The sequence below is a fragment of the Artemia franciscana genome, chromosome 19, assembly GCF_032884065.1.
Source record: "Artemia franciscana chromosome 19, ASM3288406v1, whole genome shotgun sequence".
Taxonomy (NCBI): Eukaryota; Metazoa; Arthropoda; class Branchiopoda; order Anostraca; family Artemiidae; genus Artemia; species Artemia franciscana.
The window spans coordinates 31,959,694-31,981,497 of NC_088881.1; the positions used below are offsets into that span (position 1 = coordinate 31,959,694).

At 34.8% G+C, this 21,804-nt stretch overlaps 1 protein-coding gene across 1 annotated transcript in view; it reads right to left on the reverse strand.

The window, feature by feature from the left end:
- Positions 1–362: 362 nt before the first annotated feature.
- Positions 363–21,804, reverse strand: part of LOC136039567 (folliculin-like) — a 50,494-nt gene continuing 29,052 nt past the window's right edge. The window contains exons 6-9 of the mRNA XM_065723408.1: positions 21,231–21,459; positions 14,639–14,765; positions 7,624–7,726; positions 363–1,084 (exon numbers count right to left, since the gene is read on the reverse strand). Of these exons, the coding sequence (XP_065579480.1) occupies positions 991–1,084; positions 7,624–7,726; positions 14,639–14,765; positions 21,231–21,459 (553 nt within the window). The 3' untranslated portion in view covers positions 363–990. The remainder of the gene's footprint in view (positions 1,085–7,623; positions 7,727–14,638; positions 14,766–21,230; positions 21,460–21,804) is intronic.

A 21,804-nucleotide genomic window follows, 5' to 3' on the forward strand; every position in this document is an offset into this window, starting at 1 on the left:
CCCGATTCACCGAGTTCTCATTTAAAATTGAGCAATTATTGTTACTATTTTTTCTATTGTTATCTTTTTATTTATTTGTATACTTCCCTTTATCCTTATTTGTTATTGTTAATGTTATTATTCTATTATGGCTTTTAAACGTAGGCTATGAATCTCAGTGTGGCACATAAACCCTGTGGCCTGTAGCCATAATGACACATAAACCAGAAATGCCTTTTCAATTACCACTATCAATTTGAAGCCATTTCCTGAGAACTATTTTCAAGTACTGGCGTTAAAACAATTTAAATTTACAGTTTATTAAATATGTTCCGTTGTATATAATATTCACAGATTGCAACAGCTATCACAGCAGAATTAAGTATATTTAAAACATTTATTGAATCGGAAAAATATCACAAAATATTGACTAGGCTGACTAGAATTTTAACAAGTTTGGTTAAAACACACTACAAACTTGTGTTCTATGGTAAGCCTCGTCTTGATACACAGCTTGGATACCAATACAGTTAAGAAGACTCGATTTATTCTTGGACACAGTAAGCGGTAGCGATGCTAGCGGCTGGAGACAGGAAACTGGCAGCACAGCTTAGATACCAATATTGGTATCTAAGCTGTGTATGCAAAAAAAGAAAATTGCATTCCCGCCTACGGTGTTGTAGTACGATCTACGCGTCGGAGCGCGGGCTTAGAGGAGGCACCAAGTTCAGAGTTCTGTACCAAAAACTTCTCATGGGCGAGATAGGAGTTTTCATAACTGTATAATGGTATCCAAGCTGTGGTCTTGATTGATATCATTTACCCTGCCAGCAATATAATTTTTAGGTAGATCATTTCTGAACAGGCATCTATGATTGAACAGTCAATACAACTCTACAGCCTTCGAATTTTCCAATAGCTATGATTGGCTTTCCCGTCAAAACATGGCTATGATTGGCTTTCCTGCTGCTGGCAGGGTGAATAACATCAATCAAGACGAGGCGTATGAAACTAGTTCAAGAACGCTTTCATAATTTCCATATCTCCTTTCCTCAATCCTGGATATTCTTTGAAATCTTTGGCAACAGTGCATACTTCAAGCACACTAGAACAAAAAAAGGAATAAGTTTGTGGAGTACAAGATTCCTAACAGTAAACTGATATAAACTGATAGATATATGGATGTACCTAGGAATCAGGTGTTGAGAGGGAATGAATCTACCTACTATTATGTAATTTTTATTGACCTTTAAAAACATATGCCTTAGAAATTTTGAGCATACCGTGACAGGGAAATGTCACCAACTTGGGTGTTCGCCCGCAAACCAGTCAGCAATTATTTACTGAACTTGTAAAATGTGTAGACTACATTGGTCATGTTCTTCGTATGCAAAAGGATTGGCCTATACTGGGTAGTGGTGTCTACAGAGTCCCATGTTCATGTGGGAAATTTTACATTAGTAGGACCCATCAACAACCAGGGGAACGATTGCATGAGCACAAAATTTCAATAGATAAGTTCCTGAGATTTGGGAATAAAATGACAACTTTGATTCAGCTCTGGCTCAACATATATACAAAATCCTGACCATTTAGTTCCTTTCTGGGAGACAACTTTAATATCTACAGTAAATGGCCTACCACAATCATTTAAAGAGGCAATTGAGATAAAAAAAAATATGTAAACAGAAATTTGGCTATAAATAGAGACACGAGAGATATTTCCTTAAGTCCAATTTATAGCAATTTAATATTAAAAGACTCTATCAATATTTTCGCCCAGTCTAATTTAAGACATTTTGTCCGCATATCTAATAAAAACCGAAATTGCAGACAGGCACAATCTGCTGCGAGGCAAAGGATACTAATTCAATCTAATTGGTAAATTCTCTTTCATTGATCGCTAGCTGGTTTTTTGATTCAGTATCTTTTCTCCTCGTGTACAATTCACTTCGAAAGGTTAGATTTGGCTGTTGATTGTTTTTTTCTTGAGTCTTGAGGACGTCTTGGTGGAGCTCGTAGTCGTAATATTTGCTTGATTTTCATTTTCATATTTTCCGACTGGCTGACAAAATCCTCGTTTTCTCATCTATTTGATTTTTCATTTATTATATCCTTTCTTGGTTTCATATGTCACTACCAAATACATTCGATGAATGGTTCTCCCAGGGAAGGCACAAAAAAGGCCGACCAAGATACACCTTACGACGGCAGTATGCTCGGGACCAGAAAACTACAGCGCTGTCTCTTCAACCACAGTGGGTGAACATCACGGTAGCAGCTCAGCTGCTACCGTGGGTGAACACAGTGAACAGCTGCTACGAGAACAGCTTACAATCTGCACAGAGAACAGCTGCTACGTGGGTGCCACAGTGGGTGAACATCACGGTAGCAGCTCAGCTCCAAGATGTCTGGTGGAATTTCACAGACAACCTGTACACCATTCCTGACTCTGGAGGGTCTAAGGTCTTACGAAATGGTTCAAAAAGGTTGGTCCCTTAAGGCTCCAAGAACTTCACAATAAGCATTTTAAAGCAGCATATTTATGCATTTTGAGCATTTACTTTGTATAAAAAAACAAGAGGCTATAAAATTTTCGAAATATTGAACTTACATGTGGTATATATTGGTAGCACACATTCTTTAGAAGAAGAGTTAGGGGGAGGAGAGGATTGGTTTAGCCATACCCATGTGGCTATGATCCTAGATAAACACATATTTCATAATTACCAAAATATGGTAGATGGTTGTAGTCTTCTTTTTTATAATTTCTTAGACTACACTGCCTTTCAAAACAAATCGAAGTACATTTTCGTAAAAAAAAGTTAGGGTTTAAATAAGATTTATTTAAATACTAAATCCAATGAAAATTCCATAAAAAGCAATTCAACACCGTAGAAATATTGGAGTAGCCAAAGCTATTTGTTTCAATACCCAGTCAATATATGTCAAAGACGGAGTTTGGTTTTTTCAAAGGAGGGGGGGGGGGCAACTGTAAAATTTGCTCCCCACTGCCACACAATCAATACTGTAAATATCACAATTTTTGATCAAAAATATTACAATTTAAGTTTGTTTTTTTCCGCCCACCGGGTGTACCACCCAAGACACTTACCCCCTCTAGCCTCCACCTAGATCGGGCCTTGATATATGTCTACGATTCTTAGTGCAAAAATCTTGAATTTCGTAATACAGTTAAATCGTTAAAAACGAGTCTTTCCGAATGAAACAGTTAGTAGCAACGTAATAACTTCGAACAGAAGTTATTTTATATGAATTTAATTTTGTTAGATTTTCATATCCAAGACTCAGTCAAATGTGAGGGAGCTGCCACTCACCCCCTCAGCCATCCTTAAAGGTAAAGGTAAAGAATACGGCAATAGACTTTACAGTCCCTACCGGCGGTACTTATCTTCATTTCTTAGCCCTTTAGCCAGAAAAGCGCAATGGGAGGTTGAGGGCCAACCATCCTGTGCTTTGGAAACCCTTCCTGTTTACCTTCCCTAGATTTCTTCAGGTACCCATTTAGAGGTGGGTCGACTCTGGCTGAGCTTACAGATTCACGCCACTGACCCCCGTCCCAAACTAAATAATTGGGTACACTAGGATCCAAACCCTTGCCCTCTCAGAAAAAGGATCCTTAATCCAGTGCAACAACCCAATCGGCCAGGACGACCCCCTCAGCCACCATTGTTTACTTTCAAATGTAATGTTTTTCACAACAATGCTTCGAAAATGATAATCATTCACTCCTGGAAATGCTTCAGGGGTGAAAATCATACACCCCTGAGAAAATATGCACCCCCTGAAGTTTTTTCTAGGGCGAGGGTAAGATTTCAAAAATAAATTTATAATCATGTTTTTCATATTTTCAAAGGGAGGAGGTCTTACAAAAAAATCTTGCTCTTGGGTATTAGTAACTGTTAGAATAGCCACCAATTTTGTAAAGACTGTGTATCTGTTTAGGATCAAATGCCCTATTATGGCCTCTAAAACTAAAAAAAAAAAAAAAACATAAAAAGGGTCTCAAAAGTTCAAAATTGATTGGCAGTCTTTTGTTTATACTCGAAAGCGCTTTGGCTCTCTTCAGGCCAAAATTGCGGAAATTTAAAATTTCAAAATTGTAAAAATTCTCTTCAGGTAGAAATAACCACTTTGCCGCAACAGAATCTTTTTTCTTGCTAAAAGGACACTACACCTTTCCATTTTAAGTTATAAAAGTTTACTTTCAATATTCTACAGCAACTGGTTCGATAAGTTCCCCCCCCCCCACAAAAACATATCGGTGACAATCCTTTTTTAGGGAAAATATGGAATTTCATATATTTTCAAGTAGGGGCTCGAAACCTCCACTTCAGTGTTGGAAAAGATTATTTAATTTGAGGGTGTAATTTCTATAGAAACTACACCTGTTTTCAGGGACAGATATAAACTGTTTTCAGGTTGCATAGACTCTTTCTAAAAGTTTATACAACTTTCTTTATGCTAATAGCTTTTGATACACAAACTCAAAATTAGCGGATCTTACCTATTTGGTAAAATTCTTTTTATGTATCTTGTTATCAAAAGCCTTTTAGTAGATTTTGTTTAAAAATTGAAATTGAAAACAGAAAGAGAAACCATATCGATTCACTTTTCTCTTTAGAATTAATTACTTTTATCAATTCAAAACCTTTTGATCCATAGGAAGAATAATACTTTGGAATACTGGATGTATCATGTACCAGCTAAAAATAATCGTTATTTGTCGCTTTCGTAGAAAGTTTTGAATTAAATCATATTAAATATATAGTTTTAAATAAATGTATCTATAGTTTTAAATATATAGTTTTGAATAATAATTTTAAATGTACAGTTTTAAATACAAAAATATAGTTTTAATTAAATCAAAATTAATTTAGATTAAATGATGTGAAAAATAGATTGACTTTCGTCAAAGATATTTTAATTGTTAATGGCTATCACAAAAAGAAGAAAGATTAATCAAAATTCAAAAGAAGTAAAACACAACTAGACTAACATCGAGACTATACAGCTTTTTACAGCCTTTTAAGGCAGGTACTTCTATCTTAAATTTTTACTCTGATAAGTCAGTCATCGAAATTATATGGCCTTTTAAGTTGGAAAATTCTAACTTAAATTTTTACTCGTATTAGTCAGTCATCGGAATTATATGGCCTTTTAAGGTCGTTTCCTAGTTACTAGCTTCTTTTTTCTTCTTTCAAATGTTGACTAATCTTTCTTCCTCTTTTTTGTGATAGCTGTTAACAATTAGAAAGTCAGCTTGCGAAAATGAAAACACGCCTAAAGAAAACTGAAACAGTTTTTGAAAGAATGGCTACTATTCCATACAAGGTGGAAAATTAACCAAAAACTACAATCTAAAAACGAGAATGGTATCTGCTTCTTGGAGTAAGTTCGTTAGCAAAACAGAACCTTCGTGGATACACAGATAATAACACACGTGGATACACAGTGTAACACAAAAGGGCACGGGAGGGGGACTTGTTGCCCTCCAATCGCTTTCAGCTCTTCAAAGGGCGCCTGGACTTTCAGTTTTCAATCGAAATAGCCCCGTTGGTAGGCTTGTATATATTTCTTATTACGTTAATTTTCTAACTACGTCTTAGCATAATCACCGCGCTATTTTTTTGTTTTAAGTCATGAGGTTTCAAATCAACGATTTCGATTGAACATAAATTTTGGCGTCAATTCGATTCCTCATTCCTCTGAATGCAACAAGAATCATCCATTTTATAGGATTCGTTTTCTCCTGTGACTCTCACTATTTACAGTATTGATTTTCACTAAATCATTTTGTTTATGATTCGACGTGATGATCCCTATCGCTTTTCTTCTAACTGCATATTTCTTTGTCCATTATTTTCGTTTGGGATTCGTTATTATGCTTCTTGTCGCATGTCTTCTAGCCACACATCTCCTTGCCCTTAAATTTCGTGCATCATTACTTCAGGAATATTTCCATGCCTTTTGCCCGTGCTGTTCGGGTTAATTCAAAATCATGTGCAATTTCGTATGACCACATAGATATCAAAGTATTCTTTCTCAGCTTTTCCCCAGTCGTTATATTTCTGCTTTAATCGCATTGTTATATAATTCAGTAGGAACCAGGAATGTTCCAATACCTAAGCCCACTTAAATATGTAAATTACAGATTGGTATAATTATTGTTTTATTCTTTAGTTTCGAGCGTTAATTCATTTAATTTCTGGCGTGAATTCAATTCCTCCTTCCTGTTTATCCTATAGAGACACTAAAATAGCATGCTCCTTATTTTAGAAAATTTCTGAACCATCTAAATTACGCAATAGGACAACTATCAAGTTATTCCTTAACTTTAAGTCACATTTTCGTTTGCAATTCAATGTGATTTTAGCTATATCTTGTTCCATGCCTTTTTCTTTAGCTGTTCATTGTCATTTGTCATCTTGTCTAATTTTGCACGTGTCATAGATTCTAAAAACCAATTCCTCCTTCCTGTTTATCCTTCACATATTCACACACGCTAAACTAACACGCTCTTTTATTTAATTAAAATTTTACTTCATCTTCTAACCGCATATCTCGTTGTGCAGCATTTTCGTCTATAATTCAATGTAATTTTTGCTGTTATTTCTTTCATGCCTTTTTCTTTAGTTGTTCAGACTAATTTGTCATCCTGTGTAATTTTGAATGCGTCACAAATACTTATGACGATTCAACCACAACATAATTTTTGCTTTTGAAGTGTATATAAATACAACGTCACTTGCGTGATTTTTTCTCTTCAAAATTAAGGCTCAAAACAAAATTTCTCGAACTTGTGACCCATCTAGATTTTTCTTTTCAGAACAAAAAAATCAAAACGGTGCCAATAAAAGAAAAAAAAATAGAGAGTCGTTTTTAAGAAAAAATTTATACATAAACAGTTGCTCTTTAAAGAGAGTCTTGCACGGTTCAGGCTCAAAAAAGGGCAACGTTTCAGCCTTTCTGCAAAGAAGTAGTGGGTTAGAAGGGGACGGCGGATCGCGAAGCAGCCAAAGTCCCACTTTAATCCTCCCAATAAAGAAATAAAGTGGCTTGACTCTGCTATTATTAACAAAAGAAGAAAAGTTAGCACAAACAATATAATACTTTTGTATAAAAATAACTTTCTAAAAACGTTCCTAAAATAAGAAGTTTTTTGAAAGAAAGTTAAGAGGTGTAATAAAACTTAAGATGCGAAGAAATGAGGCTTCTGGACACTACAGTTATTGACAAGAAAGGGCAAAAACAATATAAAAGAAAAGAAACTTTTGTATATAATTTTAAAAAAATGTTTACGAAAAAGAATTTTTTTTTGATGAAAAGTAGAGCTATTTTAGAACCAAAAACGAGTAAAAATAAAGCGTCTGGACACAGCAGTTACTAACAAGAAAAGGAAAACAATCTAAAAGAAAAGGAAACCTACTTTTGTATATAATTAAATAAAAAAAAAAGATTTCCGAAAAAAAAAAGATTTTCGAAAACAGAGATTTTTCCATGATAAGTACCGAGTTCAAATTCGGCTGTAGCAACAGCCTGCAGGGTTGGCACAAGGACCTTAGCAGTCAAGAAAACGTCATTAATCCGATGCAATATAATATAGAAGAGGATATAACTTACTTTTGTATATAGTTTGATAAAATCTCAAGTTGCAGATCAACAATATCATAAGCTGTCGGATCAGCTGTAAATATCGATACTAAACGAGAAACAATAACCGAATCTGAAATAGTAACAATAATTATCAAATTATAATAAACATAGTAAATAGCAGTGCAAAAAAAAATGTTTAAAAAAATTACAACAATAAGATAATATACATTAAGCCAAATAGAAAATAATAGATAATTAACAACTAGAAGAATGAATAGTATCAAGCTAAACAAAGCCAGTACGAAAGAGAAAGAGGGACAAATATTACTAAAATTAAACATAATAGATAAATGGTAAATAAATACACATCGTATTATATTAGACCTATAAAATAGATGCACAAAATATAATTAGACAGAAATCAAAAGAACCACAGACAAAGGAGAATACGTGAGCAATACCAAATACTAGAAAACGATCTAAAGCGGCGTTCACACACATTTCTAGATAAACGTCCATGCACACGAATGTGCATGCATAGACATTTATGTTGAGGCAGCCTATGTTCAAACGTAAAATTTTGTGTTTGAATGTACAAGTTACATTCCAGCCTCCAGTTCACAAGTATAGAGCTTTGAGTCTAGGCCTTAGAATTCTGCTAATAAGGAAGCTAATTCCACAATACTCATCGTATGTGCTTAAAGTGGCGTTTGCATGCTTCCTTTGATAGAATTCTATGCCTAGGCAAGTACTTTGCCAGACATCCATGTTGAGGCATGGAATTCTAGCTGGATCTATGTGTGAACATCGCTTAACACATAGAAGACCAATATCATTAGCCCATTATGGGTCCAAACACATTATCAGAATACCATTTCTATTGACTTCAATATGTCTGAAATCCCGGTCCCAATATTCATAGACATATTGTCCCAATTGTCCCGGTCCCAATAAGCATTACGATTCTCACAGCCCCTTTCAGGATCAAGTTAGGCCCGTGCCAGAAATTGGCTCACTCCCGGTCGGAGCCGGCAAACAAAACGGGAATAAAAATACAGCCACACTGACTCGCCAGGTCAATGAGCTTCATTGTACTGTAAACAACCTTATTGACCACCTGGGCTTCTTCAGATCAACACAAAATAAGGCTAGTGTGACTTTGGGTTCTAAAGCAACAAACCCTCAGGATTCAGCAATACCTTATTACTCTGTGATTCTCAAACAACCTCCAACAAGACTCAAAAAGCCTGAAAGTTGCAAAGAGAATCTTGAGGGCCTTGCTGGAAATTGCTGCACCCATACATTTAGCCTGAGGCCTCTTAGTAAAGAATGGCGCGTGATACTTGATGACAAAGATGCAGCAAAGTCTCTTGCTAAAGCGCTAAACAGTGCTACAGACACTGATGCTTGTCTGAAGATCTCCGCTGATTGTGGTATTATAAACACAAGTACCCGATGAGGTCTCGCCGAACGAACTGTGTTCAAACTAAAAATTGTATGAAAGCCGAGAGAATTCGACAAACTCACTCATACAAGCTTGTATTTGAAAGTAAGGACGATTTAGAAGTTGCAATGAACAACCCTATAACTCTGGGCTAAGAGCGCGTCCGAAAATACATGTATCAGTCTTTGTCGACGAAGTGTTTCAGTTCCAAGAGTACGGCCACGCTGGTAGGGACTATGAAAACGCTATTCGCTGTTCCCGTTGCAGTGACAATCGTGCGAACAGTACAGATAAACCTTGCGAAGCTGCACTGAAGTGTACTCTCTGTAAGCAGACGGGCTATCTGTGCTACAGTCCCGTAGCCAGAAAGCTCATGATGAAGCCATGACCAACTCTGAGCTAAAAGTGTCTTCGCGGAATCTAAAAGGCGATGTAGTAAATAAAAATCCCACTGATTGATAGCTTGATGTCTAGCAACGACGTTTTGTGTCTACAAAAACATTTCCTTCCAGCCGACTCGCTTTCCCTGTTAAAAGTGAATGACAAAACTCACCTTTTCGCGGTGCCACCTAAGAAATCGGGCAGAGGAAGACCTTTCGGTGGACTGGCGATACTAATCAGTTCTCACCTTTTGGCATCAGCATTTGTCAAGAATGAGTGTTTCCTTGGCATAAAAGTTGCAAATCTGATTTGCAAAAGTTACAATCAACACTAGTGTATAAACACAATAATCACTGCACTGTCTTCATCTAATATTGCTAGCGTTTAGCTTATTCAGCCTGATAAGACTGTTTTCTAACAGTTTCAATTCCGCTTTTCCCACGTCTAATGCGCCATATATTATCACCAGGTGCGTCCCTTTCTGTTACCTATTAATTTACATTGGTTTGTCTATCCCATAAATTTGGTAGCAAGATAAACTGCAGGTAAGCTGCAAGTTGAACGCAGATCAGCTGGTTCCTTAACGTTGTTTTTATTGGACGTGATCAACCGGTGCTGTAATTTCTTATTCTTACAAAAAAACTGGGTTTAACAGGAGTATCGAATAAAACAGTTTCCTTTACAAACTTCACCTTGTGTCTGTTCTGGCCATTTCTTACTATGCACGATGAATCATCTGGTATGCCATTCGCAATTTAGTTTTTGCGCCTATTTGCCAAGTGAGAGAGCAATTATGTAAGTTTTGCTTGGTATTGGCTTAGTTCCTCAAATGGTGGTCAAAATATACTAACCATTGGCAGGCTAAGTTAGAAAAAGCCCGTTGTTGTACAAAAATGGATTTATTTACTAAGTCCAGTAAAAGAGAAGACACGAGTCATAAACGACTCAGGACATATATGGAAGAAGAATCTGAGACCAAGTCACACAAGACTCACAACAGATATGAAAATAGACTCAAAAACCGATCTGTATAGTTGATTACGTATCCTGATTCGATTACTTCATTGAAATATTGAAATGAAAGTAGGTGAGAGCTGTATGTCCCACTGTTGACCGTGGAATAGAACAGAATTTAATTTGAAATTTCCTTCACAGCTTGGCTGCCGACTTTGAATTTTGCGTCACATATAGCACTATATATATATATATATATATATATATATATATATATATATATATATATATATATATATATATATATATATATATATATATATATATATATATATATATATATATATATATATAATGAAAATATTTGTGTTGAATCATAAAAACTGAAAGCTAGCATAACTATGCGCAGTAGTACGTTTGTTTTCATTACAATGTTCAGTTAAGATTCAGAAGAACTATTTGAAATCGAATACTGGAAGTTTAATGTGAAGCATTATATTTAATTATCTATGTTTTATTTTGCATAATTTAATGGATTTTATGGTCCTTGCCACTAGGGGCTAATATCAGAGACTGCATAAATGCATATGAAGGTCTTTTTCAAAAGTTTAATTCCTTATTTTTCCCAACTTTTCAAGATGTATATGTTTGTTCAACTTTCAACTTAACCAATGCAAAAATTCAGATTTCAGGTTTCTCTTAAAAAATTACACAAAATTAGAACGCTTTTATTTCTATTTTCAAACTTTCTTCTTAAAAATTTACTATTAGTGTCTATTTTTAAGATTTATGTCCCCATAAAATGCGTTTTTTGCAGCAAGCTACAGATGTCACTTGAATCGAAAAGAAAAGATACTTATGTGGTTCATTAGTCTCATATGTATCATTCACGGAACCATAAGAACCATAATTATGATATTGTTTAGGATTTCCTTAGAAAAGCTGCTCAAAAAAAAAATTGACTATTTTCAACCAATTTTCAGCATGTTTTTCAAAAGAAAATTAGAGAAAATCTTACACATTTGATTCAGCTGATGGATAAAGCTGAATTTCAACTATCAAATGATAGCAAAATTGTCGTTTTATGTTAGAACATTTAAAACGTTAAACTGCGATAGAAAAAAGAATCTAAAAATTGCACAGGGTGTCTAAACCTCAATTTAACGTGTTTATTCAATTTTCCATTTAATTAATATTCAATTTAAAGTTTATTTTATGAAAAAGAAAGGTAACAATAAATTATGAAGTAAACATTTTAAGTGAGTCTTTAATTTTTAAAGGAAACTCATTTTCCGTATTCCGCATTTTCCATATTAAGGGAAACTTCATCATCCGGACTCACAGGAGAGTCCGGAGATCAATCGAAGAGTTATTGAATTTAGGGTAAAAAATAGTATAAAATTTAAGCTGCCTTCGTCAAGCGCCAGTATGGCCTCGATTACATCGTTCACCGACGAATATATGTATATATATATATATATATATATATATATATATATATATATATATATATATATATATATATATATATATATATACTAGTTGGCTAGTATATATGGCGCGCGGCAGGCTTCTATATATGGATTCTCATTGTCCCTGCCCAAGCATGGCACGCGGCAGGCTTCTATATATGGTTTCTCATTGTCCCTAGTGTTCTAACCACAGACAGTGCTGGGTCCCGGCAGCTTTGCCACCAGGCCCCGCGGGCCCCAGCATTGCACGTGGCAGCCTTCTATATATGGATTCTCATTATCCCTTGTGTTCTGGGTCCCGGCAACGCTATGCTATTTTTGGATCGAACTGATGACGTCAATTGGAGATTCCTAATCTGGCCCTTTCTCTTTGCTCCGCAAGCCTTGTTGTGTTGCTCTGGTGTTCCCTTTTTGGTAACATTGTAGGATAATTATATACGCATTGCTTTTGTAATATAGCGACACGCCTTTTTTTTACTATCTCTATTAGCCGCAAGCCTGGTTTCGCGTTGCGAATATGACGTCATTTATAGATTTTTATCTTTTACTAGCTGTTGGGGTGGCGCTTCGCGCCAACCACCAACAACACCTAGTTGGTGGGTTGGCGCCGCCCTCAAGCCCCCCCGCACGCGTAAGTCGTTACGCGCCATATTAGTTACGCGCCATTGTAGTTGTGTCCCTATGTCCCACCTGTGAGTATAGATATATATATATATATATATATATATATATATATATATATATATATATATATATATATATATATATATATATATATATATATATATATATATATATATATATATGTTTTTAACTACGTAAAACTTGCGAACATACAACATTCTTTGCTGTCCCATTGTCTGTGCATATAAATTGATTGTCAGGTTTACCGACTCTTGAACATGCAACATATAATGGTCCATGGGAAAACAATCCGTATTTAGATCTATACCTCATGATTCTAATGATTGCCCTTGAGCTTTGTTGATGGTGATTGCTAATCGACGATTCACTGTGTCGCCGTCGTCATTTATATATCCCCCATTCCCCCCTGGCGTCCCCGTTGTAGTTGTGTCCCTGTGTCCCGGTCGTCATTTATATTCCCTGTGTCCCGGTGTCCCAGTCTGTGATTTCTCTTTGAGCTTCCCGGGCGTCATTTATATTCTTTGTGTCCCGGTCGTCATTTGTGTCCCGGTCTGTATATACATTCGTTTTTGAATTGGTCTTTTTTTAGGTTTTAGTTTTTTATTTTTTTTTTTTAGTTTTTTTAGTTATACCTCATGATTCTAATGATTGCCCTTGAGCTTTGTTGATGGTGATTGCTAATCGAACATTCCCTGTGTCCCGGTCGTCATTTATATTCCCTGTGTCCCGGTCGTCATTTGTATCCCGGTGTCCCGGTCTGTATATACATTCGTTTTTGAAATGGTATATGATGAAATAAATTTTTGTATTTTTCCCCTTTTTTCTTTTTAGTTTTTTTTTGGTTTTTACTTTTTTTTTTTTTTTTAGTTTTTTCCTTTTTCTTTTTAGTTTTTTTATTTTTTTTTTTTTAGTTTTACTTTCTCCTTTATTTTTCATTTTTTTTCCTTTTTTTATTTTTTTTTCTTTTTTAGTTTTTTTAGTTTTTTTTTAATTCTTTTATTAGTTTTTTTTTCTTTTTGGTTTTTTTGTAGTTTTTACCTTTTTTTTAGTTTTTTTTTTACTTATGTCCTGGTCGTCATTTATACTCCCTGTGTCTCGGTCGTCATTTGTGTCCCGGTGCTTTGTTGATGGTGATTGCTAATCGAACATTCCTTGCGTCCCGGTCGCTTTCTCTTTGAGTGTCCCGGTCGTCATTTATATTCCCTATGTGCCGGTGTCCCGGTCGTCATTTGTGTCCCGATGTCCCGGTCTGTAATTTCGTCAGTCGAAAACATGACGTCAGTCGACACACAAACATGACGTCACTCGACAGACACACACACACACACACAGACAACTTATTTATATATATATATAGATAGATTACAGTTTTTTTATTTTTTTTATTTTTTGACGTAATATTTTATTTGTTTTCTTTTTTAGTTTTTTTTCTTTTTTTTTTCTTTTTTTAGTTTCTTTTTAATTCGTTTAAGTATTTTAGTTATTTTTTTTTATATATTGAAGTCATACTTAGTGACAGACAGACAGTGTAACGATAAAGATGCATAACGGACAGACGGACCCTATGTTTTTATATATATATAGATATATCACATCGAAAGAATTTGACCTTCACATAAACATAATCCATTATAAAAAGTAATAACAGGGCAATAAAAATGTACAATATAAATGTAAATAATAAAGAAACATGTTTTGGGAATCAAGTTCACACGGCCTTAGATTTACAGAGGGTACAAAGTTATGCATGATATTATACAACTTTCCTATTTCACTGCTAATCTGATCATCAACATAATGACATAAATATCACTAATAATCTTTATACAAGTGTTAAAGTAAGTAGCTCCCTGCCAATTACTAATTAGAGAGAACTTTTCAGCTTTACCCAACGGGTACACAACAACTCTTCTCCATTATACAAACAGTCTTTCAGTAGCTTCCCGATCCTCTGAAGAGAGTATATGTTTGTATGCCTGACATCGAACATGCTCTGCTACTAGTTATAAACTATGCACATTTTTGAATAGAGTAATCAATGGTTATTATAATAAATTATTATTATAATTTATAATAATATAAATAATAAATATAAATTATTTAGATTTAGAAATAAACAAGCTGCTAAAAAAAAGATTGAAATTACCGTCAATTTTTATTGTTGACATCCTTTCTTTTAGACCTTTCGTGGTTAAGAGAATGCTGGATGTTTCACAGTAATTTTTACTTAACTGACCAAATTTTTGACCCAACAATTTATTGACCAGTAATTCCTGAAATTGAAAGTCACAACTTTTGACAACAAAAAAATAGTACAAGATGGTAAAAGAGAAAACGAAAGAACAAATCTAATGATATAATTGATAATTGCCTAGATCGTTAAATCCAAATAAGGAAACATGTTAAAAAAACAGTTCTTACTTCATAATATGCAGAATAATCATGGTTAATACATTTTGCATGCAGCCTCACTATACTACACCCCCCCTCCAATGTATAAACATACAGACCAAATAATTTAACTTGAAAGCATTCAGCCACCGCTTCTTGTTAAAAACCGGTTCTTGTTTCGTCACAGTTGATTTAATTTACAGTTATACGGGTTGAAACAACTGAGAAGCAGATAGGAAATGTACAAATTGGATATATATTTGCACATCAGGGTGGGGGGGGGTAAATATAGCGGGGCTGCATGCAAAATATGTTAACTATGATTATTCTATCTGTTATGACGTAAGAATTGTTTTCTTAACATGTTTCCTTATGTGGAGGTGGCTATCAAGGCAATGACTCTTATAATTGACCAAAAAAAAAAAATATTTAGCCGTAGATAATTGAAAAAAGGTAAGGACTGCTCCCTTCATACCTGGATAATTTTTCTTCTTGTTTGTTTTTTCTGTCATTTTTTTCAAGTTCTGTGCATTACCAGCTGCAACTCGTAAATAGAAAACCACGGCGCATATTAACCGATACAAAAACACACATTTTCAAAGAATCTGTCTAGATAAAATAAATCTCAAATGACCCTATTTAGGAAACAGTAACTATTACAAAAATTTAAGAGAACAATACTTTTCACAGAAATAAATTTTTGAGAAATTCAAAAAAGCACTTGAACCCTTTAACAATGGCGAAAATTTGATTTAAAAATTTTTAATAAAATCAAATCAATACAAAATGGAACCGTCATCGTTTAAAACCCTTAACTAGATATTTACAGCCCCTATCCTGAAAAATAACAAAAATTGTTTTTTTCAATAGGTAGCTGTGACGCGTCTCTTCTTTTTGGCACTTTAACTCACGCTTGATTCCAGCATTGCAAGGTCGAGAGACTATCGAACATCATGTCGACGTTGTACTCTTTGGCTTCTTATTTATGCTTTTCGATGTCGGCCCGGATTAGCAAAACGAACGGCTAGTTTGTGGTAATTTCAAATATGATACTAATAAAGCTAATAAAGTCATTACGGGACCCGGAGATCAAACTCGGCTGTGGTAACACGCTGTAGGGCAGAAGCAGGAGCCTTAGCAGTCAAGAAGCATCGTTAATCCGATTACTTACTTCTTTAATACTAAATTAATCAGCCGTCAGCTCTTATTCAGTGAATTAATTTACGCTAATTTCCCTTATCATTCTTGGACATAAACAAACCATCATAAAAAAAATGTCATCAATTCACCTTCTATTTTGAATTTGCTGGTTGAATTTAGAACTTCAATGTCGACATGGAAAACAACAGACCTTTTATTTCTGTCGTCAAAAGACGGCAATGTTAATCAGCTGTCACCTCTTATTTAGGTAATTAATTGACTCTAAAACCTTACCATTATTGAACAAAGACAAAGCACAAAAAAAGTCATCAATTCACCTTGCATTTTGAATTCGTCACTTGAATTTATAATTTCTATGTCAACAAGGAAACCAACGGACAGTTTATTTTTGTCGTCAAAAAACGTCAAGATATCGACATTTAAAAGAATCAAAGGCCAGTCGTATCGACAGAGAATCAAATAAAACGGCAAAATTCACTGCTATGTCGCATGTCGACGTACAAGTTCGAATGCTGCTAGAGCAGTTGATGGTCATACCTAAAAGCTTTTTACTAATGGCAGCGCTAAGGCATAGTCCCACATGTTATTTTTCTGTGCCATTTTCAGAAGGGAGGATGCTAAGGAAACTAAAAAGTATCCCATCGAAAGAACAATTCCATTATGTGCCAAACTTGATGGTGTAATTTTCTTCCTCCCTATTTTGGCGGTATTTTGATCCTTGTCAAAAATTAGATAAATTTTTCTAAGTCTTATAATTTTTACCGGTAACTTTAAACTTAATAGAATCTTAATTAATTCGAGTCACTATGGAAAGTTGACCCTTTCAAATTTGTATATTCTTACAAAATTTCATCTTTTAGAATTTCAGTTGCTATTAGGACGAGTAACTTTTAACTTACAGCTTTCTACCACGAATCGTTTTATTAATATAATATGTTAACTATACTCCTTTTTTTCTAAAATAAGCTTTGTATTAGTGAAAATAAAATGTCAGAAAAAACTAGAGAACAGGACAACAACAAAAAACACAACAAAACAACAAGGGATATTTTATTTTATGATCGTCAGTACAAAGAACAAGAGCTAAGAGCTCATATGGCACTTGTGACGAGGCCAGAAAAGCCAAGAGCCAAGAGTTTATATGGTATGAGCTCTTATGTCAGTCACGTATCTATAACTTATGCTTATTCTACCATCAAGTTTCAGCCCGATCTCTCCACTCTAAATGTTTTCCAAGATTTCCGGTTTCCATGATTTCTGTTTCCCCCGTCCAACTCCCTCTGTCCCCGGATCCGATCAAAATTGAAAATCGAGCACCTGAGACATAATACTCTTCTATATATCAAATTTCTTTAAGATCCAATCACCCATTCGTAAGATAAAGATACCTCAATTTTGACGTTTTCTAAGAATTCCGATGTCCCCCTCCAACTCCCCCTAATGTCACCGGATCTGGTCAGTATTTAGAGTAAGAGCTCTAAAGCACAAGATCCTTCTAAATATCAAATTTCATTAAGACCTGATCACCCGTCCGTAAGTTACAAATACCTCATTTGTTCTTTTTTTCCAAATTACTCCCCACCCCCAACTCCACAAAAAGAGAGCAGATCCATTTCAGTTATGTCAGTCACGTATCTCGGACTTGTTTTTATTCTTCCCTCCAAGTTTCATCCTGATCTCTCCGCTTTAAGTGTTTTCCAAGATTTCCGGTCCCCCCCCCTCAACTCCCCCAAATGACACTGGATCCAGTCGGAATTTAAAACAAGAGATTTGAGTTACGAGGTCCATCTAAATATGAATTTCATTAAGATCCGATAATTCCTCCGTAAGTTAAAAATACCTCATTTTTTGTAATTTTTCAGAATTATCCCTCTCCCCCCCCCCCTATCGACTCCTTCAAATAGAGCGGATCCTTTAAGGCTATGCCAATCACGTATCTAGGACTTCTGCTTATTTTTCCCACCAAGTTACATCCCGATCCCTCCACTCTAAGCGTTTTCCAAGATTTTAGGTCCCACCCCCAACTTCCCCCAATGTCACCAGATCCGGTCGGGATTTAAAGTAAGAGCTCTGAGACACGATATCCTTCTAAATATCAAAGTTCATTAAGATCTGATCACCCATTCGTAAGTTAAAAATACCTCATTTTTCTAATTTTTCCGACTTAACCGTCCCCCATTTCCCCCACGATGGTCAAATTTGAGAAAAGACAATTTCTAATTTAATCTGGTCTGATCCCTGATACACCTGCCAAATTTTATCGTCCTAGCTTATCTGGAAGTGCCTAACCTAGCAAAACCGGGACAGACAGACCGACAGAATTTGCGATCGCTATATGTCACTTAGTAGATACCAATTGCCATAAAAAATGAAAATGTAGAACTGAATGAAGAAGTATGTAATAAAAAACAAAGAAAAAGAAAAGAACTGTGGACTTCAAAAGAAAGAAAATCATAAATTAGTATTAGTTTTTCTAAAATCGGTTACACATTTTCATTTGATTTGGCTTTTTTTTTGTCTTTTTCCAATTTTCGAATTTATACAAAACTGTTGCAGAAAAAAGAACTTGGAGCATTTTGAAACGAAAAAAAAACAACTAATGTAAAAAAATAGAGGGATAAAAATGGCCCAAACCAGAAAAAATAGCTCTAGGTCGGTCCCGGCCTCCCCTCCTCTCGTTAAGCCAAGTAAGAGTTACTATTGCGACGGAGAATAAAGTAGGCAAATTTTCGGCAAATTCAGTTTGACAAATTTAGCAAATGTCTACGGGCCCATTCATACCATGATTTTACCAATAGCTCAAATTAGCTATCGCTAATTTGAGCCAATCAGAATTTTTTGTAGAGTTTTCAGCCAATAAGAAAATTCAGTGGAAAATATGAGGGCTCAAATTAGGCCCATCTCATTGTAAAATAGGCCTTAATACCAACTGGTCAACAAATTTACAATAAAATCGTATAAACTAGTTGCTGGATAGTGTCACCCTATTCAATCGCAAATTCTTTAAATATTTTTCTTCACATTGAAATTACTTGGACATTTCACATTTATTGAGCTTTGCTTGGTTGGTAAATCAAGCTTAAGTTATTAAATTGACAGAGGACTTGGTTGGCAAATTGTCGTGAATTTGGAAAATTTAGCAAATCTTTAAGAAGAATAATTTTTCTATAGTTGACACGATTATTTGATGAGCGGGGTCATTGGAAGAGATTCTTCGTAACTGGGATTAAAACCATAAGTGGATGTATTTTATTTTTTATAATTAGTGTAAGTAATAAGTGAAATTAGTGCAAATAATTTGTTTTCCTTCGGATTTATTTTGCGCGGATATAGAATAGTTAAAAATAAATAAATAAAGAACCCTGACTAAAATAAGAGATCCAGAATAAAATGAAAGTTTTACCGTTAATGAATTCATCCGATGTCATTAAAAATAGATGTAGGGTCAAAATAGATGAAAAATGAAGTTTTCAAGTCCCTCTACTGTTGTCCTAGGACAATAAATATTTAAGGAATAAACTCAAAGCCCAAGTAGGTCACGGTAGAGTATTTCCAATTCTTATCTGTATTAATCCCCTCCTTCTGTAGGAGAATGACTTGTAGCAAATACCGAAATTGCCAAACCACATGGATATATAGCTCAAGTTACTGTCCTGGGAGGAACTAATTTACCTCCTAACTGCATCCATTTTATACCTCATCAGTCTAATTGACTAATTGACCTCCTAACTGCGTCCATTTTATACCTACAAGATATATAGTCTAATTGATCTCCTAACTGCATCAATTTTATACCTTCCAGCTACACCAGTCTAATCGACTAATTGACATCCTAACTGCGTCCAATTTATGCCTACCAGATACAGCAGTCTAACTGACCAAACTTGAATTTTTTTTCAAAGTTCAGTCCAGTCTTTATACCGATCTTTCAGTAGTGGGTTTTAGATTTCTAAGCCATTGGCCTATACACATGTTTCCCTTAAGTACCATGTACATTAACATAAAAAAGACCTTCTCGACGCCTCTTCGGTCTATTCATACCTGAAACCCTCGTTTTTTCTCAAGTTTTCCTTTCAGTTGTTTTGAAATTATTAAATTCAAAGAGGGATAAATCCTTTTACTACAGTAACAGAAATTGACAACAAAATCGGAATATTTCGATGACTATAGTGACAGTCACTTTATCTGCTGATGACAGTCTTTGTATAAGTGATCAATATATTCAAAGTTTTTCTTATGTTTTTTTTTACGGTCTAATAAAAAGATTTATACCTATTTTGACTGTTATTTGTTTGTCATGGAAAGGCAGAATAGTCTTCGAAAATACCTAAATTATGAAGTTTTCAGAGCAGCATCACGTTTTCATCAGTGTTGCCATGTCAAGCCGTGAAAACAAACAAGCAAAACTAATTACTTCAACTTGAAAATGCCTTTCATCCTTGTTTCCGAAGATAAGTACACCATCAACAAATAAGCTGCACCCTCAGCTGTTTGGTGCCGTGCATTTTAGCTTACTTTTTTCTCCTTTTTTACTCACGTTTTTTGTTTTTAAATTCGGCGCTCGCTGCTACCAAAAACTGTATACCAGCATATGGAAGTTTTTTATATCAAAAACTGAGTTGTTGATTTTTGTCAATTTCTTTTAGATACCGATGGTTTGGTTCTTTAAGTTTTGGTTATTGTACACTAAGTGTAACTATATTTTGTATTGCAGTTTTATTTATTCATTTAGACCTCCAGTTCTGAACTTGCATTTTGTTTTATAATTTTTACTATATATTTACCTTTTTTTAACATCGTGAAATCATGAAAGAAATGGCAAAAAGAAAACTCTTCGATTCCCAAGTCCAAGCCAAAAAAATTACCGACTGTTGTCGAAAGTTGAAGAATGGTCGAATCTAGCAAAACTCGGCATTACCACTCAAAATTATTTTTAGTATTGCCCCTCGAAATCGGTATTACACCGTAATTTTCACATTTTATCTATGTTTTCACCTAAGAACTAAAAAATGCTTTTAATGGTAAATAAGTGGTTTAAATCGTGGTTCTTCAGGTAACGAATGTCGAAGGTCTTTTCGTGAAGGTGTTATAATCGTTCTATTATTCCATCCTTTTTTGGCTAAGACTACTATCCCCCCTCAAAAAAAGATTATGATCTAGAAAAAACAAAAAAATAACGTCCATACCGGCCAACGTAGGAAAATTTGGTTTTCATTATCGAAAAGGATTCTTTTCTTGGGTCCAGCAGATTTTAAAATAAAAAACAGAAGTTTATTAAAGGCTTGAAGTCCCAGTTGATCAACAAGTTGTTTAACCTGGTCTATGTCATCTTTATGGAACAGACTTGACTTGTCACAGGATAATGTTGGTTTGACCAGACAAATATCCAACAGGTATGAAAACTGCGTATGTAACCTAAAATATATATGCACAAATAAATACAAATAAATGATTTATGCGAATAGCTGAATATCAGAAGCTGTAACCCATCTGGTATTCTGCAAAGGGAGGAGGGGTGATTCAAAAGGCGTCACGTGACAGTGTTTTTTTAAAACTTATATCTCACAGAAAATTTGTATATATAGCATAATATATTCTATACACCACCCGTGAAACATACTCCCTTATGTAACAACAAAATTCTACACACACCCCCCCCCCGTGAGGCTAAGTGGCCTGAAATGCAGGAAAAAATATTATTTAGCCGATTTTTTAAAAACTTGTATCCCCTCAAATAACAATGTCTCTCAAATTATACGA